Raw genomic sequence first — 25,930 nt, 5'->3', positions numbered from 1 at the left:
GGATTGTGTGGTAAACCCAAGTGACATAAGAAATACGGTAACCCAGAGCAGCCGCAAACTTTACGCTTTGTGAGAGCGTGCCCTTATTGACTTTGAATAAATTCATAAGAATACTTGTTTGGTTTCATAATAAATATATCACATTTTACAGTACATACAAATAATAATTTAATGTTTTGTACTTTTGTTTAAAACGAAAAGATAATGTTTTTCAAATTATTTTGATGCATAAAGCCTCTTATTTACTAGTACAAATAAACCCTATATTTATTATTTAAAGATAAATATTTATCTCCATCATTTAATAGAAGTTAGGGGAAAAAAAAAGTATTTTTCTTATCTCGCGCTTTTTACAGCGCTTTTAAATAAGCGGAAATATCACAAGAAAATACTCGAATCAAATAATTAAAAAAGAGTTCCGACCGAACTTCCAAAATAACACTGCATTAGACATTAATATTTCACAAATTACTAATTATCAAGAAATGTATAATTCGAATTCATAACAAATATGTTTATATATAAATGAGCGTAGCTTGTGTTAAGGGTACCTACTAGATAACTGATGATTCATTTACGGGTAATATCCTACATAATCATATACATAAATACTTACATATAATAAACAGATAAACACCCAGACACTGAAAGACTTTCATGTTCATCAGACAAACATTCTTCAGTTGTGGGAATCGAATCGACAGCCTTTGACTCGGAAAGCAGGGTCATTGCCCACTGAGCCAATTGGGTCGTCAATTATATAAATACATATTATAAATTACGATATGAGATGCCTCTAAACGCGTTCTAAATCGAAGGGTGCATTAAAATTCATAACTTGTCATAATACAAGAACACTAAACTTTATCCGCAAGAATCAGGCTAAATTTTTATGTCGGAAAATACTACGAGTTGGCAAAGAAATGAAATATAGCTGTGCTCCTTGTATATTGTACATTCGTAAGTATAGAGATGTATGCGACGTGTTCGTATAGAGATTCCCAACCATTTATACCAATTAAAACTCTGTAATTCGAGCCTATCGAGATTCATAATTTGGGCAAGCAAAGGCGCAAGCAAAGGCAAAACCCATCCCAACCTAATTGAACATTGATTAAAAATATTCTAGCTCCGCTTCGTGACTTAAAAAAAAAATCTTCTGTAGTCTATGGCATTGACACACAAAATGAGTTTTGACAAAATGTGATGTTTTTTTTCTTTAGTATAAAAGTAGCTGCACTGAGATCCTTCTTAAAAATATTCCCGTTTATCATATCCAGGTTTGCTGTAAAAAATTTAAAACTTTGTTCAATGTCGATAGCTAATAATACAAAACACGTTAGAAAAAACAGCAATTCTACTACGAATGCAGAAGTAATTATAAATTTGCAATCCCGATTGCGAACGAATTTACAGAGCGTTTTGAACGCGTGATAAATTCGTCGTGTGCAATGGGCTCAAAATTAATCTTCGAGTCGCTGCTACAGTGTTATTGGAAATTTCTATGCGAATAGACTCTAAATTATTTCCCATTCGCTTTCCGTCAGTTCGTCAGGCGAGGAAATGAGATTAGAAACGTCCTTTAGACCATTTTTCATATCCAATTTTATTTCAATGTTCTCTAAATTCCAATTATTGGGTAGTTTGACCACTTTAGGAACTAAATCAACTGTTTCGATGTTCTTTAGTACTGGTTTGTCATTATCAACTTTTTTTTCAATCTGTTTTGTTATTTTTTTAATCAATTTTTGCTTTATTGGTGTATCCCTGACCGATTTATCCAGCGGTACTTCTCTAACCGATTTTTCCATTTGCGTATTCGTTACAACATTTTCCGTTCCTTGTTTGTACGTTTTATCTGGTATATCTTTTATCGGTTCTTTTTCTACGGGGCTTTTGATGCTCAGAGATTCTAGGTTAAGCATTTTCGCTAATATCTTTTCTTTTTCTTCAATCTGCTTTTCTAGAAGGTCGTCGTTTTGTGGCATGTTTCTGTGAAACAAACAAATATTGCGTTTTTTACAAACTAGTTTAACAAAATTTCTATATTTTTCAGCACTTCATACAAATATAGTTAAGGATAAGTCAATCGATATATTTAAAGAAAAACTGGCTATCTTCAAAAAATTTAATTTAAAACCAAACCCCATCAGGTTAGCAAGATACTATCATAGACTGCATAGTCATTTACCATGTGAGATTGCAGTAAAGAGCTAGAAAAAAAAAATTGGTCACCATAGAGATACTCACCCACATACACTTATGTTCATAACACACGGGCTCGTATAGCTAAAGCTGTCTGGCTTACGGACCGGCGTCAACATCCTGGGGGTATTTCCCCCTGAACCGTTCTCCTTCCTCCTACTTCTGCGGCTGTGAATCAATTCCTCATCACACTTCTTCTCCATAATGCTATTGTACATCTTCAGTTTCTTCTGCAGCTCCTCGGACTTCACGCGCCGAATCTCCTCAACCTCACTCGACACGTCCTTGAACTCGTTTATAATAGATTCCAGAACGTTATCTGATATATCGAGCGGTAGGTGTTTTATCGGGGGTAGTTCGAAACATTCCTCGCCGTTGGGTATAGTTCCCGTATCTAAAGTCTCGTTTCTTGTGAAAATCGATATGGGTTGTTCTAGAACGCTTGTTATGTATGGCACGGTTTGATCTATGTGTGTGAGGTCGCGCACTGTATTGACAGCTTGTTGTAAAGACGTTGTTAAGGATTTCGTCATCAGGTTCGCTTGCTGATCTGGTGGTAAAAAAAAATAATTGTTTAAGGTAAGAAAATACATATATATAAATTTTTTTTTTAATTCTACGACCGTAATTCTTTTTGCTACAGTTTTCAAAACTTTCCTGACCGATGCTAACTGCTCTGTTATCTTAATCTGTTTGAAGATGAGCATACAAAGATAAAACGGTGATGACTTAGAGGTTAAGACTTCGGCTACACTTAAAAGGCCGAGTTCGAATCCCGGCACGCACCTTTAACTCTCGAAGTTATTTGCATTTTAAGCAATAAAATACTTACTTTAACAGTGAAGGAAAATATCATGAGGAAACCTGCATGTCTTGGGAGTCCCACACAATTTTCTCAAAGGCGTTAGGTCTACCAATCATGTTTCAAGTGGAAGTCGCGTGGAAGCGCTAATTAAATATACGATTATGCAATATGTATACTCTTAAATACAGTATCATCTTCTTCATAATTTCAACCAATCGAACTCCAATACTGGACATAGGTCTTTTGCAGAGATTTCCAAAATTCAGGGTCCGCTTGTTTCCAGCTCGTGCTATCAGACGATACAGTATAGGATACATAATTTTAACTCATTTCTACTACAATAATTTTCATACAGCAAAGTAATATTGGTAGTTAAAAAGTAACTACGAGTTAGAACGATATTTAACAGAGCCATTGCTCGCAAAAAAAAATAATAACTGTCAAAATTTTACCAACATTCAGTGCATAGTACTTAAAATAACATTATCGCGGAAGAAATTCTCGGTAAAATTTTGACAGCGAAGCGATAAAATAAAAATGCAAAATATATTGTAAAAAATATATATTTAAAAAAAATAAAGTACAATGGCCATGTTAACATCGATTATATTTAAAAAAATGTAACTACATTGATTTAAGTACGAAATAAAATTAAACTAAATTATATATATTTTAACTAAATGGTTAAGTAGGTACCGAAAAAGGTAAAGCTATAATTACTTTTTAGTTTGGTACACATTACGCTCATCCGAAGTGGGTATCTTAAGTGTATGCAAGGGCCCGCCAAGCCAATTAATAGCGGCGTGGTGACTATAAGCTCTATGATAGGGAGGCTTGCGTGCAGCAATAAGGCAATTTGATGGTTAGAAGCGAAAGATGTTTTGCGGAAACGTCTTCTCCATACATCAAGCGTATTATATATAAACTCAATTTTTTCTTACATGTCTTATCATATAAACAATCTTTCGAGTACTTCTTGGAGTAAAGATCGTTTTGAGAATTTCAAAAAAATAATAAAAAAATAAAGTCTTCAGTATGTCTTCTTAATTCATTTGTTTTTATTTATTACGTCATATTTGTTTATCTTCTATTTTTAAAACATATTTACATAAAAAAGTCCTAATGACAAGATTGTTTACCTACATAAGACAAGTCAGGAAAAATTTAGTGTACGTCGAAAGTTTATGGTATAATACGTATCCACGCCACGTCTCTGCCTCGGATATAAGATAAGGATTTTTGTGATTTCAATCACTGCCTTCTATCAACCCATTGCTGAGAACTTTAGCTCCTTTACTTAGCATGAAACGGTCTGACAGATATCCCAACTTATTCTTCCTACTCACAATTAAAAGACTAGAAGAATTAAACAACGTAATCACAACTACACATTTAGTAAATATGCATTTTTATATAATCCGTTAGTGTTAAGGAAATAATAAGTCATTAAATTCTTTAGATATTTGTGAACTAAAGAATTATTGGCACCATTGGCCTAGGATTACATCTGTTATAACGTTTAACTTTTCAAATATTTCCCTAGAATACTTTTTTTGTGTAAAAAACATCTCGTTATACAAAAAAATAGAGTGTCAATTCTGTTTTACAAAAATCTGCAGTCTAAACTAAATTGACAAGTGTAAAAATAGTGCTGTCCTTTTGGCAATGTTCCCTGTAGAAAAGGATATAGTCATGTGTGTGTGTGTAAACATACGCATGGGCGTTTAAGTTTATTACATAGCAATAAACACGTTTATTTTATATAATTACGTAAAAACTTTGTTCTAGAAGCAAGTTACTAAAAATTGCCTACAATTGCTCCACATGACTGCCATATCACTATTTTAATACATGTTTAGTTTAGTTCAGAGAATGGTGAACAACAGAATAAGCAACAAGTCTCTATCTTAAAAAAACTTATATCTAAAGCATAATGCAACTACATTGGTCCTAATTTGGTATTCGTTAAGACATAAGGCACATAGGAAAGTCTTGTTAGGTACATTTCTCTTATAAACTATTAAATGAAAATCTCCGCTATAATCTATGTCAAAATTGTTTGGTAACATCCAAAGTATTGGATGTCAATAATAGGGAGAAATCTGACGAACAGTGAAAACAAAAAAAACCTACGATGAAAAGATGTTTTAAGCATTTTCTTAGAGATGATTATATAGAGATAAATTAGTTAAAAAGTGTTGGAAATAAACCTTCCACCTTACTATATTTTTTTTAATAATAATTGACGATATATATTATTAATAATCAACAATTATAATACAATTGTATACGTTGTTTTGTTATACTTTTCTTTTTTATGTACTTTTTGTGGTGTGCAATAAAAGTATATTCATTCATTCATTCATTCAACAATTCAATTTGTAACTGCGAATGAATACGAATGAATTTGTGAAATGTCGAAGAAAGTTCGAAGAGTTTTTCCTCAGAGTTTTCTCTAATAAATTGGAATGACTAAATAATATAGGTATATTTATAATATAATTCACAACCTAATAACATTTTATAGGCCACAACTTTGTTATTCATTATTCTTAGTAATAGCTAATAAAAAACGGTCACAACAATTAAATAGGCATTTTTAGTGTATTCACTATTAATATGAAAGTATTATTAAATACTTTTGCCGCGATTAAGTTATCCAAATCGCACGTAATCTGTAATGGTCGATTGTAGCAGTAATATTAATTATAAATGCTGATTAATGATTAAATAGGTCACAACAACTAAGTCTTAACTCAACTTATACTTTAATCACGATATTTAAAATATTATCAAAACAAGTCTTCACTAAGAAAGCCTTTTTATATGGTCAAAAATAACGGAGAAGGTACTTTATTTTATTTATTGTTAGATACTTTTGCCGCGCTATTTTATAGTTTAAATTCAATAGCCTGGAAGATTGATTTTATGTATCAGTTTTAGTTATTAGACGTTATACAGTTATTAGACATTAATCAGCGATATTCGGACAAAAGACAAGGACACGCCGTATAAGTCATAAACTAAATAAAGCCTAGTTTTACTCCGCAAAAAGCCAATCCCACTTCTGAATATACTTCGCAATGTCAATATACAAAAAAACTCTCAAACCAATCATATACAGGATGGAAACGACAAGTTTGCGCGCATGTGTAATTTTTCTCAACATTACAGATATAAAATAGATATATAAATAATACTGTTGTAGAAGTAACATTACCTGTTGAATGAATTACAAAAAATATTGTAAAAAGAAGAATTTTTAGTAAATAAAAGCAAAGTTCTTGTAGTTCAATGTACGATTATTACCAGAGCAAAACAAACAAAAACCTTATAAACCAGACCTTAAGGCGTTTGCCTCTAGTGCCGCAAATCTTATTATGCGTTGGGTGTTACTTAACATCAAGTGACTCGCACGCTCGTTTGTCCGCTATTTTTTTAAAGCTTTCATGCAAAGAAACAATACGTTTCCATAGGCGACATTCTTCAGGTTCTTATTCGAACTGATACCATAAATCTTGTTACTGTTATCAAAACAACATCTTCTGACAAACAAAATAACACGAATAGAACAAATAAAACGCTATTTTGCCGAAATAATTACACTTACCGTTTCCCCCTGTATACAAATAATTTTACGACAGAGGCTAGTACATTTAAATCTACTGATTTTTCACAACTTCTTCACAATCATTATGACTTATACTAGGGAACTACTTAAAGTGGTTAAATAAATCTAAGTTTTTACTACACAAAAGACGAATATACTGTGTTAATATTACGATACATGCTAAGAATACAAAATACTCAAATCTATTAATTAAAGTGAATACATACTAATTATTGTCTAGAGTCAACAATTATAACAGGTAAATACTAAATTGATGACTCTCGACTGATTAGAATACACTAGACTATTAGAAAAACTAGGTTAATACATAATAAACTATGGACTTTTATTCAGGGGGCATCCATTAACAAAGTGAGGTGTTTTCTTGAGGTTTTGCTCAACCCCCTCTCCGATTTTTCGACTCTCACTCTCACTCTGGTGAGATTTCGCAATATTTTGCTCGATCACGACCTCGTTCTAATTTTTCAAGACGTTTAATCTAAATAATTTTATCTGTATGAGATGTGTTTATTAAAAAAAAAATATTTCTTAAAACTTTGAATCATTTAAATTCCATTGATTTATTTTTAGTAACCCACTTTTCTCACAGCCTTACAGTGTTTCTTGCGGAAAAAACTTGATTTTGGACCCGGCTAGACTCTTTCCCCTCCTGAACGCCTCACGAAAGTAATGGACGCCTTATGATACTACTAAGTAAATATTATTTAAGTACATAATTAAGATGATAGCAGACTACCGTCAGAATCGCACGAGTTGGTAAGCAGTCAATCGCATTTGACATTTACTCAAACTAAAGTAGACTGTGTCAAAGCACCACAGAAGGCAGGCGCTTTAGCCCCGATTAAGGGTTGATTTTACCGTTAAATTTATAAATCAAGATTAATAAATCAATGTTTTGCTTTACGCTCAAATGTTCAAAGAATAGTCCTGAGACCAGTTTAACGACTAAACTGAGTTTAACTTAGTTGATCGTTAAAAAGCTAAAGTTTTAACGGTTAAGACCGGCCTTAATCGGTAAAACTTAACAAGTTGAAGCAAGCTAAATTCAGTTTTGCCGTTTGACTAGATTCAGGGCTGCACTTGAAGGTAAAGAAAAAGGTAGTTATATTATAATGCTTGGTATCCGAAGCGAAAAGTCAATTCAGCACTTGTTCTTAATAAAATGGTATATATTTTTCGCATCAACAGATTGATTACAAATCAACCCTATTTTTTTTTTATTAATTAAATTTATTAATATTCAAGTTTTAAAAGTAAAACTCTCACTAAATTTAATAGCGTATCTTTCATGAGACCCTCTAGCCATAGACTTTGTTTACGGAAACCAAAAAAAAAATGTGGGCGACCTTGAAGATGCTTTGACTTTTTCTCGTAGCATTAACGTTAGGTACAAAATGCATTCCGTCTGTATGGTTTCTGCGATTCTTCCGCTAGTGTGTGATTAACTCACTAATATTGAGTCTGATAGAGAAACTGGGATATGATAATGATAACATAACGTAAATATCCTCGATATTTTTGTGACTTTTTGAGGAGATTCATCATCATTCATTGGGTGAAACTTACGGGTTACGAGGGGTTTAAATAGTTAGTAGAAGTTTCCTAGGAATATGGTTCGGGTGTTCGGGGTTTTTGACGTCATGTATAAGTATTTAGAGAATGAGAGTTTTGAGAAATTGTTTGACTGGGATTGTGGGCCTTACAAATAAACGTGGTATAACGTGGAAATAATTCAACTGATAGCACGTTTCAAATGCCAGAGCGAGATTCAAAAATATAACTGTTCCAACGCTATTCCATATTTATTTATGAGGTGCTTAAATCAATGATTTATCACTTTCTGCCATCAGTAATTTCATCATTCGAGAGAAGAAGACAAAGCATTGTGTACAAACGCTGTAGGTGCGTTTATTAGCAACGAGTTACTGTGCCGCGAGTGAGTTAAAATGAAATTCTAACCAGGTTGCTTCTTTTTCTAATGACAATGAGAGATGGTGATAACAAAAAGAACACCTGGCTTAGTTTGTTGTGGGCTTCTTCTTAGAGCAGGGCGTGTTTATAACCCTCGTATCTTTAGTTTTAAGTTTACGGTTGTAGTTATCGTCATCACCACTCACTGCTATGTACACATTCTGTATATAATCAACGCATCAAAAGTGCCATCTATGTGCCTATTTGAATAAAGAAATATTTGACTTTGAATTTGAAAGAAATCGAATGGAATGTTGTCGGAAAAGTGTTTTATGTTACCTGGTAACATCAAAAGAAGGTGGAATGTTGCAGTTATTATGAGTGAATAGACTGACCTCAAATATTGCCACTGGACAGGCTGTTGCCACTTTATTTTTATCTTCAATAGATTGACGCCATTTTGGCGCTGTAAGTAGAGAAACTGTAATGCGTGTGTCTTCAGAACTAAAGTTTTAACGAGCGTATGTCAAATGAGCATTTTAAGATTTAACTTCATTTGTATAAAAGGACAGCCAGTAAAGTGGTTATAATAGAGATCATTACGGCTAGCATAGGCAAGAAAAAAAATTTTATTCACTGACAAGGGATACAATTTTCTTCTCTATAAGCCAAAGGACCGCAAGATAGAGAAATTTACCCCCATTCAATATTACTCGTATTATATTTAGAAGGAGAAGATAAGATAATATTTTGCCATTTCCCCGTGGAGAAATACCTCCTGCCCATGCTAGCCGTGCAGGGCCATGTGGTGTGGTGGGTATAGAATGTGGTGTGGTGGGTATACAATGTGGTATGGTGGGTATAAAGTGCGGTCATGTTTTAGCTCGTGCGAACAGACCTGCGGCGAGCGCGGCTGGCTCGGGAGCATGCGCGAGGCGGACGAGCGATCGAGCGCCCTCTAGTATGAACATCTCCTCCTTGTTCACCGACACTGATAGGATCCTGGCGAAAAACGAATTCATTTATCACATCATCAACTGATTACCGGTACGGGCCTCCTCTTAGAATGACAAGGCTCGGGTCGGGTGTATAAAATACATAATTAATTAAATAAATTTATTATTTTATTTAATTATTTATGTATATTTTTATAATAGAATTGCGATTTCCCGTCTCTTATTGCCTTATTCCATTAGATAAGGTAACTCCTGGAAGAAATCAATTTTAGTGATAAGGCCGCCTTTTGCATCATTTATGTTAAAGTGTTCCTGTGTGTGCTTCCTTTATTATGCAATAAAGTTATTTAAATAAAATAAATAAAGGCTCTCCGACTCAAGAACCCCTAACTTTAAACATTATAGACAGGTTTTGAATTCTTAAGAAAATTACTTGACTATCTGGTACTGTTAACACGACGATTTACGGACTGAGAACGGCAATTTCAATTTAAAAAAAATAATAATAATTTCTTCAAAAAATTACTTTGAAATCATACCGTCTAGTTCATATATCGAACGTAGAAAGTGACAGCAGTGTTGAATGAATTCGGTTACACGTTGTATATGTATCTCCATTTTCCTTACCTTCTTAGATCATCGACAACTGCCACCGCGGTGAGCGACCTCGGGTCCAGGATGTACAGAATGTGCTCGTTGTGCGACACTAGGAAATTCTCCCGGAACACGTACAGCGGCCCGAAGTTGTACTCCCGCTCGGCGTGAGAATGCTTCTTCTGAGAGGGGTTCAGCAGCTCCGCTACTGTCAGCGGGTTTGATATTGCTTCCTGTCAAAGTTTTCAAGAATATAGGTTATTTAATCATCATGCTCAAAAGGGATTAACTGTTTCGTTGGTCTATTGGTTAGCTTGTTGACTCATTCGTCGCGTACGGGTAGTTCGATTCGGACGTTTATAATGTAATGTAATGTTATCTAAGCCGCTGGCCCAAATTATAAGATATGGCGGGTCAAGTAATAATTAATGAATTCTTGACGTTTGTTCAAAACAAAATAGATGTGTTAGACGAATTGAGTATAGTGCAAATTTGTGCCACCAACTTTTTGGATGCGGAAATTGAAGCTGGAAAGAGTACTCTGTACAGTGCGTGTGGTGACAAAGTACGTATTGTACAAAGAAAAGGAGATGACAAGAAGAAACGCAACATAAAAGATGTCATCAAATTACTGAAAGAAGTGGACCCTGATGCACAACCGACTTTCGTTGCCAAAGACCTGAACCGGTTGCCACCGGTCTCTTTTGACTATGTCGATGTAACTCGACTTTTAAAAGACATGACGACCATGAAGACAGAACTCTCCGAGTTTCAGATGAGAATGAGCACGGAAATAGTTGATTTGCGCAACTCGTTTGAGCAACAAACGTTTAAGTGCAAGGAGGTTGGTCCGCTGCATATATCGCCCGATAAAACAAAATCGCTACCGCTTACGCCCGAACCATACGCAAAGAAGACATGCCCGACAAAACCGGTTGAGACGATGTACACGCCGACGTACAGAGACATTGTGCATAAGGCACCGCGCTCTCGACGTGCTAAAACCACCCGTATTCATAGTAGTCAGACGGATGGGGATCGTGTACTAGTTGATAGCAGGCTAAAGTTAAAATCGAATGAGGTAGTTAAGGGACAATTACCTGTATGCGATGACGATTTTACTTTAGTTATGAATAAGAAACACAAACATAAAATTAATAACTTGCGAGGGACATTAGAAAGTTTTGGGAAGATAAGGGTGGTAGAATCACAATGTTCAATTTATGTCTCACGAGTTATGAAGTCTGTTACTGAAGCTGATATTAACGACCATATTACGGACAGGGGCGAACAATGTAGTAAGGTCGAATTGCTTAAGCAGTTCCAAGAAACATCGTTCAACTCATTTAAAGTAACCATACCTACCAGTAAATTAGAGACATTCCTGAATCCCAACTTTTGGCCCGCTGGACTGGTTTACCGTCGTTATCGAGAACGCAGATTTCCCACCGTCTTTAAATAATCATTTAATGGACAGAGCTAACAACCTATCAATAATTAAAATGGTCACGTTCAACTGTAGAAGTATAAAAAGATCCATAGAACAAGTAAGATCCTTGTGTCAATTTGCTGATATTGTGGCGCTACAAGAAACGTGGCTTTTACCTCACGATCTTGGTTTCATCAATGAAATTAATGACGAGTTCGGATGCTTTGCCAAATCTTCTGTCGACACCTCCTCGGGCGTTCTAAAGGGGCGGCCATACGGTGGCTTAGCGCTGATGTGGAGGAAATCAGTATTTCCCAGTGTTACTTTAGTAGACTGCACTAGTGATAGATTGGCCGCAATTCAAGTTAACTTGGATTGTCGTCAATTTTTGATTTTGAGCGTTTATCTGCCTACAGACTCTGAAGAGAATCTGATTGTTTTCACGGATTGTCTTGCCAATATATCTGCGCTAATAGATGACAGTAACGCTGAAACCGTATATGTTTTGGGGGATTTCAACGCTCACCCTGGGGCCAGATTTGGGGAGGAACTTAAACAATTTTGCTTAGATCACTCCTTGATATGTGTGGATAGAGAACTTCTTTCGGCCGATACACACACGTACGTAAGTGATGCACACGGAACCAGGAGATGGCTTGATCATTGTGTCGTTACTTGTGCTGCACGTAATACTGTTAAATCTGTTCATGTGGAATATGGTGTGTACTGGTCTGATCATTTCCCAATGGTTATTACTTGTGAGATGGACACGGTGATTCGTAAAGTTATTTTAACCAACGCGGACTCCCTACAGGGAATAAAGTGGGGTCATAGACGGGATGACCAAATTAAATTATATACAAAATACTGCTGTGATAAATTAAGTTCCTTATATTTGACTAGTCATTGTGATAATTGTCGATCTTATAATTGTAACCAACATTTTTATTTAATTGATGATTTTTATAATAATATTGTATCTACACTACAGTCTGGCGCTAAAAACAGCGCGGACATTCCGAATGGTGCACTGAAAAAGCCTAAGAAAATCTTTGGGTGGAACTATCACGTAAGAGAGTGTCATCAAATGGCAAAATTGTATTATGGATGGTGGAGCTGTAATGGTAAGCCTAGTACCGGTGAACTTTATAACAACATGATTGAAAGCCGTAAGGTATTTAAAAACAAACTGAAGTGGTGTCAAAATAATGAGGAAAAAATTAAATTAGACGCGTTAGCAATGCACAGGACAGATAAAAATTTCATTAAATTTTGGCGTACTACAAAGTCTTTAAATCATAGATCCAGCGTACCTGAAACGGTAGATGGAGTGAATGACAAATATAAGATAGCAGACTTATTTTCACACCACTTCAAGGTCAATCCCTTTCCGGCTCGTACTGCATTAAACCCTACTAAGGTAACTGTAGATATAACAGACACTGTAAGTTTTACTGCTGGCGATGTGGCTAGTGTGGTTCATCAGATGAGTAAGGGAAAGTCTCCTGGGTTCGATGGTTTAAGTCTTGAACACATTATGTATGCTGGCGAATCAATATTCAGAGTTTTGGCCACCCTGTATAATACTTGTATAAACTTTGGCTATTTACCAAAACAGCTTATGAAAACCGTGGTAGTTCCAATCCCCAAAAACAAAACAGGTGACCTTTCCAGCCTAAAAAACTACAGACCGATTTCGCTAGGTACTGTGTTAGGAAAAATACTGGAAAGGTTAATACATCCGAGCTTAAAGAATAACATCAAGCTGAATGATGCACAGTTTGGTTTCCGTCCCGGTCTTTCAACAGACTCGGCGATTTTCAGCTTAAAAGCAACCGTGAGCCATTATGTGAACAGAGACACATCAGTTTACGCGTGCTTTCTCGACTTAAGTCGTGCTTTCGATCTCGTAAATTATAATTTACTTTGGGAGAAATTACACGACTCTAAAGTCCCTCTAAAAACGATTAATCTGTTGAAGTACTGGTATGGTAACCAAGCAAGCTATGTAAGATGGGGCGACGCGACTTCTAGTGAATATAAGCTAGAATGCGGTGTTCGTCAAGGAGGATTGACCTCTCCTGACCTTTTTAGCCTATACGTGAACGACCTGATTGAGAGACTGAGAAGCACCAAGATCGGTTGTCATATAGGGTCCACTTGTATGAACAACTTTAGCTACGCGGATGATATGGTTCTTCTCAGCCCCTCTATTAGAGGACTTCGTAAACTAGTAGCAATCTGCGAGAGTTATGCTGCAGAACACGGTCTTAAATATAACGTTAAGAAGACAGTTACGATGGTGTTCCGATCTGGCAGAGGTCCGGGGACTATTCCGGGGGTTTTCCTTGATGGAGATTTGCTCGAGAGAGTTGAGCGGTTCAGATACCTTGGACATATTGTGACTGAAGGCCTTGTCGATGATGAAGATGTAGAGAGGGAACGACGTGCTCTGGCTGTTAGATGTAATATGCTCGCACGTCGCTTTGCGAAATGCAGTGACCAAGTTAAGGTGACATTGTTTAGAGCATACTGTTTATGTTTCTATACATGTCAACTTTGGGTAAAGTCCACCAGACGCGCTGTCAACAATATCAGGGTGCAATACAATAATGCTTATCGTATCTTGATGAAGTTGCCAAGGTACTGCAGCGCGTCGGACATGTTCGCTAGGTCCAGAGTACCGGATTTCTTTGCGATCATAAGATCGAGAATAGCAACATTTTGGAGTCGTTTGCGAGCCTCCGATAATGAAATCCTAAGCACGTTGGCAGAGGGTCTGGACTGCTCGATTTTCAAGCACTGGCTTTCGGTGCACCGTGAGGCAAATAGAAAATAAACTGTAGTGATTTTTGTAAAGGTTAGGTATAAGAAAACCCATAAAATATGACAAACTATGTAATTAATGATTATTATTATGACGGACGTGAGTTTGCAATATTTTTATATTGCAATACTGTTACTTATTATTATTATTTTGTTATTTAATTTATCTTTTTATATTCTTATAACTGGGTTTATACCTTTCAATAAAGATTATTATTATTATTATTATTATTACTCCCAGCTCCCTCGTGTATGTGTTTACGTGCGTGCTTGCGTGCGTGCGTGCGTTCATGCGTGCGTGCGTGCGTGCGTGTGTCAAAAAGGAATTGTTATAAGAACGTAACCATTTTAAGGTTTGTCTCATTAATCCCTACTTAATATTATAAATGTCAATGTAGGTTTGTTTGTTACGCTTTCACGCAAAAACTACTTCACCGATACTCATGAAACTCTGTAAACATATTTATGGAAGTGTTAGAAGTAATATAGGATACTTTTTATCCCCACATTAAGCTCGGTTCTTTTGGGAGAGGGGATGAAAGTGTTTGACGATTTTACACCGTAACTCCGACAAATTATAAACCGATTTAAATAATTGTACTATAGAGGTTATGATATGTGTTTAATTTTGCCCAAACTTTGTGAAGATCTGATGAATGTGGTTGGAGATAGACGACAGAACTCCTCAGCGGACAGCATTAGTCACATCACACTTCAGGCGACGCTGTCATCTTTGCATTAAATAGTCACCGTGATTTTGCAAGACATTCCTAAATGGGATCGATACCTTGAAATTCTCAATTCTCTTCCAAAAAAATTATAAGCCTACGAAGTTTGACTTCCAAAAGGATAATAGTATATAAATTTTTCTGATCTCAAAGCTTAGTATCATGGTAGATGGGTCACCTTGAACAGTAAGGTCTGGTGTACGTGGCCGGCGACGTCCGCGCGCCAGAGCCGAAGGCCAGGCCGCGCGCAGTACGCGGCCGCCGCGCCACCGCGCGCGTACGAGTACTGGAACACGGCGCCCAGTGCGCACAAACTGCGGGCAACAAATACTTTAAGTTAGGATAAGAGGGATAAGCGATTTTCCCATACTAATATTGTTCCGTGTGTTGATTACAAATTACAAATTATATTGGTGTGTATGTAATAAATGTGTGTAATGGTGCCATTTTAAAATCTACTGTACCTGATTTAGGTAAAAACCTGTATTACAGGCGACAGTGCTCTCCTTAAATTGTTGTTTCGATGATTGAGTGTATGATTGTGCGTGTGTGAGTTTGCGTCGCGTAGGTAATTGTGCTCGCGTATATGTTTGCTTATACAAGATAATTATTATATTAAATTATATATACATTTATAAATTTGTTTTGCAGGTGTATATGTGTGTTTCTATGTGCGTGTGTGTATGTGTATATATGTGAGTTAGAGTTTTACATATTAATTAATTACAGGTCAGAATACAGTTGTCACCACACCTCAATGTCAATCATCATCATCAACCCATTGCTGGTCCAATACAGGACACGGGTTTCCTCTCAGAATGAGAAGGGTTTAGGCCGTGGTCTACCACGCTTTGTCGAGAACATTATGGCATCAGGCATGCAGGTTTACTCACGATGTTGTCCTTCGAAGTTTAAAGCAAGTGATATTTAAATTGCTTAATTCAAAACGCACATAACTCCGAAAAGGCAGTGGTGCGTTTAGGAGCTCGAGTAAGGGGTAATAAAGAGGTCACTTCCCTTGTTATAACTCTATTTAATCTGCGTGTTCGCCTTGCGTACAGCGCAGTGTACCGATTGCAACTCTCGTGTAAAAATATAAAATTTTCCTATTATAACAAACGGAGACGGCGGGGCGACACGCTGTATCAGCAACAGGAGTCGTGTTGCGCTATGCATGTGTCCCTACAGTGCGTGCCGGGGCTCGAACTCGGTATCCACGAAAGGAAAGCCGAAGCGTTAGCGTTCCACTACGCTATCACCGCTTCGAGGCGAATAAGGGAATATAACGGAGAGCGGGCAGCAGCGTCCTCCGTGCTACTACTACCATCTACTGCGATCACCAATCCCTCTGCCCAGCGTTATGGGCAAACGCTCGCATTGGAATAGACGTTTAGTCCTGCAGTAAACTGCCATAGGCTATTGATAATCTTTTATTTTATTTTATTAAGAACACTTTATTTCACAAACTTAGAAACAATACAAGAAACACACAAGAATAAAAAAAATAAATAAACAAAATAAAATTAAAACACTTAAGAAAAAAAAAAAGTTAAGTACACATGTGTGCAAAGGCGGTCTTATTGCAAAAGCAATCTCTTACAGACAACCCTCGGTTAAAGTAAATAGAACACATAAAAGAGGGACAGTTCAAACAATGAAACATACACAGGCGAGAAAAAAAATCTCTTAGTGGAAAAAAATCCCAAAAAAAATCTCCATCACTGTATAAATTGAGCAGTTTTAAAATATCAGAATCCCTTCAAAGCCCTTACCAAGATTTAGAACTAAACCAGCTCTTAGGAGGAAATAGAACCCACCTCTTCCGCTCCTTTTTGCCCAACTGCGTTACATGCCAGCGGCTATCCCGCCGCTCGCAGACAATGCTGCGGTACACGCTAGACACCAGCAGCGTGTTCTGGTAGTAGCTCATCTGCACGATCTCGTGCTCCTCATTTACTATTTCCATGGACTTGCATAGGTGCTGCAAAGAGTATTTAATTCATTTGCATAGGTGATGCAAAGGGAGTTTAATTTATTTGTGTATGTGCTGCAAAGGGAGATTCATTTTATTTGCATAGGTGTAGCGGTCTCCACATTACCGAACTCCTGCATCGCGCTAGCGAAGTGTTTACAAAAAATTTCTTTATATACACAAAAATTTACTTCAAAAGATGAATGTTCTGACCTCGGTCCCCGAGCACGATCACCCGCTCGGAGGACGATCTTCCTATTTTTACGGTCGAGCGTATCACTATAGCTCCCTTAGAATAGGTTACACAAAAGGAGTTTAATTTATTTGCAACTCACTGTAAAGACTATAGAGTTTTATGGATTCGCAGAATTGCACATCAACGTTTTTTATATAATATTAACATAATTGATAGACCTAATGATAAGTGGAAAAACGTGGCCTATAAACAGAGCAACTCTTAGCAGGGCATACAAGGAACATGTCCTGCAATGTGCCAACCTGTGTCCATCAACATGAGGCGTTGGTGCTAAGCCTGTACACCAGCAACCACGCATTAGCAGCCCGGCCGAAACAGCATTGCAAGAATGACGAAACAGCATTGCAAGAATGACGAAACAGCATTGCAAGAATTGACGGCAGCAATAAGCACATTGGTGGTAATTCCCCGGACGAACTCTGTCACTAGAGCTCTGCTACTACTAATTTCGCAATCCCAATAGTCGAACATAACCACCCCTACTACCTTTTCTCCTTAAAACGATTCTCAGCGGGAGAGTTACGGTTATGTGGGATTTCTACCCAATAAAAAACCCCCTCGGTAGCCAGCCTCAGTACATATTGAGCGGCTCCGGGATCGCCTAGGAACGAACCGGTGCCTCCCTCGCACAACACTTGTAGCTCGTCCCGGGAAGAAAATTGATTCCCGACTTCATGTAGGTATTTCGCTTTGAGGTAAGTCAACACAGCTTGCTTTGCTTTAGTATTTAGCAAGCGGCTGTCTTCCCAGGGTCGTAGTAGGGGTGATGACGTGACTGCTAGTCCCCGTCGCACCGTTCTCGACCATGACGTCCCCCTACTACCTTCCATAAATATTGTTTGTTTTGTAATATTATACATTGTATAACGTAGATATTGATATGTACATATAAACGCAGATGGATCAAATGTGGGGCAAGTAAACATTAGGTATGAGACCTTGACAGCAAGAGGTCAATGTAATGTAATGTCAACAAAACTGCAACTTTATTGATGCGTAACATATCAATATCATATGTTTATGACTAGCAGTTCTTCCGTACAATTACTGCTATGTATAAATTTACACATAAAATCTGTCATTCGCAGCCTATTAACGTCAGACTTCTGGGCACAGGCCTCGTCTCTCATAGGAGAGACGGTTTTAGAGCATAGATCCACCACGCTGCTCTTTTGCGAGTTTGCGGGCTATAACGACTATAGTCACCAGTTATTGATAACAACCGGGACCGAAGGCTTAACGTGCTCTCTGACGCACAGCAGATGAAACCGCCAATTTCCTAACAACGAACTGGTACTGGAAACTCTTTAACAGAAAAAACACAATACCTTAGAATTTTTAGTCCAACCTAGATTTGAACCAAGGACCTTGTGATCCGTAGCTATGTACATGCTGACCACTGCAACGAGGCAGTGAATGAAAAATTTAAGAGTGGTTTATTTTTGTTATTTTTTTTATTTCACTACTAGTTAGCCCTTTTGCATCAACAAGTATGATGCAGTTTAAGATGGTAGCGGGCTAACTTGTTAGGGATATGTCAGTTATATTAAATTCATACACCTAATCGCTTTCTAAGCCGCATCGTACCCAGTGGCGTGCACAGAGGTATGCACAGGGTATGCAGATGATATAAAATGAAGAAAATCTCCAGTATTAGTTATAAATACTTGAGGGTAGGCATTTTATAAAACTTGCAATGCCTATTCTTATGTTTTTCATAGCTCGTACTGGAGATTTTCTTCATTTTATATCATCTGCATACCCTGTGCATACCCTCTATGCACGCCACTGATCGTACCGGAATCTAATCATCGCACCTACATCGCTAAACGGTATATCTTAGTCGGCAGGCTCCCAACAGACCAGACCAGATAAATTTCAGAAATTATGATCCCGGGACCTGCCACTGAGACTACCACAGTGGTCACAACTGCGCTATGGAAGTCATCAGCAAAAACGGAGATTTTATTCCAAATGATTGCAAATTAAATGTCTCATACGCTGAGGAGTTACCAAAACTGAGTGAGTTTTGATAAAACTCCCTCTAAGCAAGTGTCAATTGCATGAAAGAAACTTTATTAATTTTAACATTCCTAACATAGAAAAACCTATTTGTCCATTAAAACTAAAAAAAAAACGGAATTATCCTCGATCTGCCTTTGAGAGTCGATTTATTTGTTAGGAAGGTCTAATATTAATATTTCTAGTGCTTAAATAAAACATTCGAATTCGATATTGGATAGAAGCAGGCGTTATTTGCGGAAATCCATGATATATTATCAGATGCATCTTAACAATTATTCATTGTAAAGTCAACATCTCCTGAGGATGCTCCGGTTTCGGAGCGAAACGTGCGTAGAGGGTATTTTGACGAGGATCTGTTTGGTGTGGAGTATAAGGATTAAAGAAATTATAAATTACACCACACAGATTCTCCTGCTTTTCGCGGAGTATAGCAAATTAAGCTCAATTTTAATAATGCGAATTCGAGGCAAACGTTAGCACGATCAAGCACACAACGCCATATTGTAAGAAATATTATTAACAGAATGTAAATTATTTTTAAAACAAACGATAAGACTTGTAATTACTATTATTCAATTATTTATAACTGATACGCAATGGTAAACAGCAAGCGGAAAAAATACGACATAATATATGATAACGCTCGGAGGCTGTTAAACTGTGGGTACTGATAAGTGATAACACAGACAAATAAAAGTCTACTAAGACTTGATTTGTATGTAACTCCAGTTCATTCGATCTTTTAAACTACACTATTTTTACTTATTTGTGTTTTATTTTTATTGCTTTTTAGTGAAAAGTATATTTTAAAAATAAAATACCAAGAAGTGAAAAAAAATTAATAAAAATAAAAAAAATAGAAAAAAGTTGTCTTTTTTTTCTTTTTTAGAACATAGTTGACACTAAACTAACACACAAAAATAGATTACACAGTAGATAAACTGAAATAAATATAGTTTTATGTGTTACACACTCTGCTTGAAAAGGTTTTGTTAGATTTAATCCAAATATATCTCTATAATGATATGATTGCTTGGAAGCATGCAGCACCGCTTTCATCTCTCACAAGATTAGAAAGGGCAAATTGTTAAAGGTTGAAAAGAGCAACTGCTGTGTTTCTTGCAGACTTCTTCTCGGCAAAGTCTGCATACTGAACTGGTGTTAGAGTCACTACAAACAGACATACATGAATTTTTGGGACACGATAACGCTAAGTCTACGTTTAAGTCTATTTGAAATTAGTAGACATTTGTTTTCTTTTTCTAATTTTATTAAGGATAAACTGGATTCATCATTAACGTTTTGTTCTACGACAATTATTTACTTTTACTGGTGATACGCTTATTTATTTAATTTATTTAATAATTGTTTAGGTTAATCTAAGTGTTGAAGAATGTCGGACAATTTCGATTGCTAATTCGGACACGAGGGGTCACTCAATCCAGTCAACGCTCACACAAAGAAACGCTCACTCTCCGGATCCTTTTCCTGATTCCTTTCTAAGATATTAATCAGCTAAAGCAATATTTTATTCTTTTTCATCATCATCATCATCGTCAAAACGACTATAACTATATTACACGTGAGGCCCGTGCCTAACAATATAACTAAATAGAATTTACCATACGTACCATATAAAAGTCGATTTCTGTCATAATAATGACGCCATTCTTGTCACCGGAGAAAAGTCGCATGCCATTCTTGGACCACTCTATCGCTGTTATCTTACTCTTGTGCAAGTCTCCAATTGTGTATCTAGAAATTAAGTATTTTTTAGCAATTTTTTCTCTCAAAAACTCAAAAGCCATCGAGCCAAAACTGACGCCATGAGATGGGCCGTTAGACTGTTGAGATTTTAAACACGGAAGTGTTTTTTCTTTAAAGTAAGTTTTAAATAAGAGAACAAGTCACTATGATTTATGATTTAAAAAGCTACATTTAAACTTTGGAAGCTTATATCTAGAGTTTTTATCAAGATTATGTTTGGTTTGTAAGAATATTAACTATCAGTTTTTGAAAGAACTATTCGGGAATGGGAATTTTAAATGAAATCAAAATGGCGGACGATAGGTAAGCCAGGCTGCATACGAAAAACTTCATTGGCCTTTTACTTAAACCCCCACAAAAATGTTTTATGGCAACGTATACATATTTGTAAAAGGTATTTATTGACACTATCGCCCCTATTATACTTAAATGTATGTCTTAATTTTCGCAAACAGTCGACTTAGGGGGCGTCCATAAATTACGTGAGGTGTTTTTTTTAATTTTCTGTCCCTCCCTTACCCCCTGGTGATATGTCGTGAGATTTTATTCAACCCCCTCTCCCATCCCCCAATCTCACGTGAGATTTTTCCAAATGTGGGTTTCTTACGTAAACGCGTTGTATTGTTATTGTATAAAGAAAAAAACATATGGATCAGTAGATGTGTAACGTCGAAGTATGAATGAAATTATTTTCTCATGAACGAATTAGTGAATGATCTTAATCGTATTAGGATTGCATTTAAAATTAACTCTTAAGCATGTACAATCTAGATTAAATGGACCAAAACAATATAATTTTTTATTTCCGGCTCCGCTTTCATCTCTCACAAGATAGAAAAATGAATGTTAAAATGTAAAATGTAAATTGTTGATGTTCAAAAAGAGCAACTGCTGAGTTTCTTGCCGGCTTCTTCTCGGTAGAATCTGCCTTCCGAACCGGTGGTAGAGTCACTACAAAGTGCTTATATTAGGCGTACTTGAAATAAATGAATTTTGAATTTGTAAGTACAAAAAAACATTGACCTACAAGTTATGAAACTCAGACTACTTAATTATCAAGAATAAATCTATTGGATTTAATCACTGTATAATTTAATAAATAACTTCCTACGCGCGTTCAATAGATTACGCATACGGCACAAGCGGGCGCATTTGAAATAAACTTAGAATCATGTTTTAATCAACGAGTGTATTTATGTAACAATATTGTCTCCTTGCGATGGAACCTTTTATAGGTTTATTCGAATGAGTAAAGAATAACTTTTCACTTTGATTTTTATCAGCGGTTGCTCGTTTACTTCGACTTTGCAATTCAAATTTCGAATTTATTGTTTCCAGTTTACGGCGGGTAAAATAGCCTGGAAGCCAGTGTTGTGCACTTCATACATGCACAAATGCACTTCCTATCCAATTTTTTTTTATAACTCGCTTAGGAAGACATTTTATTTCGTTTACGCCTGGTAAAACATTTCTTGCATAGTGTTTGTTCTCCCGTACGAAAATTCAAAATAGCTACCTATTTATGTCCTACAGGCTGAAATGAGTTCAAACTCATCGTCTGATGGTTACGACACGGGAACGCTTTCGCATACAACCACAACACCGCCATCCTCCTCTGGGGCATCAGAGGTTCCTACGTACTTCTGCGCTCCAGTTGCGATTCGTGAGGCAAACACGGGGTTCACCTTTTAATTTGAAGGCTGAGCGACAGATACCATGTGTGCACACAATTGCTCCTAACGCGTATTAATTAATAGTAATTGTTGTACTTTACATTTCAGCAATCGTGTGTATATACCAGCGGTCATACCCGTTCCCAAAATTTTCCCATAAAAAACTGAATTCCGCTATTTTAAACGATATATCCCGATATACCGCATCGACTCTCTCGACGGTTCTATTACTAGTCATCTCGGCTCCTCAAGGTCGTTGTATAATGTTAAAAACCCTGCTTTAAGCTAATAAGTTGGCCCTATCATATGCAGTAAATATTTTTCAAACACGACTGATAGTTTCAGGGATTATTACATTTGAACAAAAAATACTTTAGCTTTATTTTTTGTGTAGGTATATACTTGTTGGTGCTTAACGGGCGACGGCCTTGGCGACGTAATATCAGCGTCTACCACATGACAACAGCTGTATTGCACATACGAGATATAATAAAAAGAACCGCTTATCTAACGCACGCAATATGAGAAAAAATAAATTAAATATACAATGACAATAAAAACTTATGCAGTTAATAAATATTTATTTTTATCTATGGTAGGGTTATTGTCCTCCTTAATTGTTTGTAAACTCCCTCACAGGGAACTACCCTAATATATTTCCCTGTGAGCTGCGATACATCTGTCCGTCCATACTAATATTACTATGTGAATGTGTGAGTTTGTTTATTACCTATTTACAGTCAACCACTGCACCAAACTTATTAATTTTTATTTCACGACAACTGCTATCTCACCTGGTGGTAAGTGATGATGCAGTCTAACATAGTAGCCAGCTAACCTGTTACCTAGCTAGGGCTAGCTAGCTATGCATTCAACTTTAAATTTCAGTGTTTTTTCTCCCAATCTACGACAATATACTTTAATAGAAGAATAAAACATATTTAGCCTTTTAGAACCAAATCGTAAACATTGGCGATTGGAAAATAGTTACTATGAACATTTTTTTTTTATACTACAACAATACACACATCTCCATCTAGCCCCAAAGTAAGCGTAGCTTGTGTTATGGGTACTAAGCTGCCTGATGATACTTAGAAAATACATATAAACAACCAGACACTGAAAAACATTCATGCTCATCACTTTAAGCAATTTTTATATCACTTTCTTTACCAGTGAATGGTGTGTGAAGTCTACAAATCTGCACTTTAACAGCATCGTGGGCTATGGCCTTAACCCTTCTCATTCTGAGAGAAGCCTATTGTGAGACAGTAATGGTTTGATAATGACAATCTATCTATAATGATAACATAACTGAAGAGATTGTTATTTTGTTTGAATATGCTAATATCGGTATCTATCAATTGGGTTAGAAAAATATATTGCGCATTTGGTAGCCCAATTTTTGCAGAAGATAACAGTGCAGGTTGGCGAGTCTACGCAGGTATTGGTTAAAAATTATAGAGGAATATATAAGCCTGAAAAGATAGTTTGTATGTTAAACTTACCTTTCCACTTTAGGTTCAACCTTTGGTTTGAATGTGTCTGGTACATTCTCTGGATGCTCCTTGGGGACCTGGAACACGGTGACTTGTCCTGCAGCATTCCCTGCACCCACCATGTAATCCACTGTGCTTACTATTTTCACAAACGTTATTGGGGAGGTTGACGCCTGAAACAAGAGCCACTTTGAGTCACCAGGCTAAGTAACTTCCAGTCTCCTAGATACAAGAAATATACATGAAATTTAATAGCTCATCCTTAAAAAGATCTTGCAACGTCTAATGTCATTTGGTAATTATGAAATAAAAGAAAAAAATTACATGTCTTCTAATCTGGCTATTCTTCTTAAAAGAGCTTGATTGGCTGAAATAGCAATTCCAGCTTGCTTGCTAGCAATTTTCCTCATACAAGAAGATAAAGTTATGATAATCTTTGCTTGTGCAGAAAATATCTTTACAAAATTGCAAATGGAACAAGCAAATATATTCTCTGAACTTAGAGTAATATTTATAACTGTTCAGGTTTTTTCAATATCGCCCTATTAATTTTTTAAATATATACCTATCTAGGAATGTACTACTGTGTAATTTTTTTGAAAGTGAAAGTTTTAAAGTGTTACAAGGTGAACGAAAGCCGTTCTAGCATATGGGTAAGTGCTTACTTCGCATCGCAGCCGTTGTATGTTCCCTTTTTTCCTATCGTACCAGTACACAAGCCCTACGTTCGTTCCAAGGGCTATATACTCGCTCACAGCGTCCACGCATGTCAAGCACAGTTCATTAGAAAACAAACCAGTCTGAATCCGGGGAGGAATCAAGTTCAATATATGAGAACAGGGTGTCCATTCGCGGACGAAACCCTCCTCAGCACCACTGGTTACTTCCATGCTTGTGTATTTCGTGAAATCTACGTGTGGTGATGATGAGAAAAATGCGAATTCAGCCTCAATATCATGACTTGGTAGTGAAGTTTTAATAAAATATTAACCAAAAACACGGTCTTCAAAACGACATCGACTTGTTTTTGACGGCAGAAGCAGATGTTTTTTTTTTATTGAACAGTGACAGTTGACACAATATGTTGTCTGAGAATGTCACTTTGAGCTTAGATAACTATATTGTGACTACGATTTGATGAACAGTGTTACTTCATAGGTACATTTCTCGGTAACTCAAATAGTAAGTACGTAATTAAAATACCCTTCGCTAATCCGCACTTGGCCAGGGTGGTAGACTACGGCCTAAACCCTTGTAATTCTGAGCAGAGACCTTTAGTGGGCCTGTTGTCCTTATCTTTAGTCATTTGACAGTTATAGATATCGAATATACTCAGTTTCAATATTTAATCCAAACAAAAGGACGGTAAACTACTTCCTCAAATCTCAATATTTCAGCTCATTCAAGCATTCAAATATTCGCATTTCGGTTTTCTAATATTATATTGTCTTTATAAACTTTACTTTTCTACTCACAGAGCTTATAAATACTGATCTATAACTATTTTCTAAATATTGATTTAAAACTGTCACTCTGTCTCTGCCTCGTACGATTGAGGACCATGCTGTGTTTTGTATCTGTAGTTCTATTCGCCAACTTTCACAAACAAATTGAACCTTATGTCATCATGTCATCAGCATCAAGTCATTTTAT

At 36.5% G+C, this 25,930-nt stretch overlaps 1 protein-coding gene across 1 annotated transcript; it reads right to left on the bottom strand.

Moving 5' to 3' along the window:
• Window positions 1-929: 929 nt before the first annotated feature.
• Window positions 930-25,311, bottom strand: LOC120633004 (WD repeat-containing protein CG11141). The gene is made up of 9 exons (XM_039903025.1): window positions 24,943-25,311; window positions 24,287-24,450; window positions 20,970-21,093; window positions 16,903-17,066; window positions 15,264-15,399; window positions 10,136-10,335; window positions 9,451-9,554; window positions 2,251-2,755; window positions 930-1,992 (listed from the first exon to the last, which is right to left on the bottom strand). The coding sequence occupies exons 1-9, from the start codon at window positions 25,165-25,167 to the stop codon at window positions 1,518-1,520; spliced, it is 2,097 nt and encodes a 698-aa protein (XP_039758959.1). The 5' UTR covers window positions 25,168-25,311; the 3' UTR covers window positions 930-1,517.
• Between the last annotated feature and the right edge of the window lie 619 nt (window positions 25,312-25,930).

Source organism: Pararge aegeria, chromosome 21, assembly GCF_905163445.1.
Source record: "Pararge aegeria chromosome 21, ilParAegt1.1, whole genome shotgun sequence".
Classification (NCBI taxonomy): domain Eukaryota; kingdom Metazoa; phylum Arthropoda; class Insecta; order Lepidoptera; family Nymphalidae; genus Pararge; species Pararge aegeria.
Note: the sequence above shows the minus strand (reverse complement) of the source record. Positions and strands in the feature narration are given on the sequence as shown.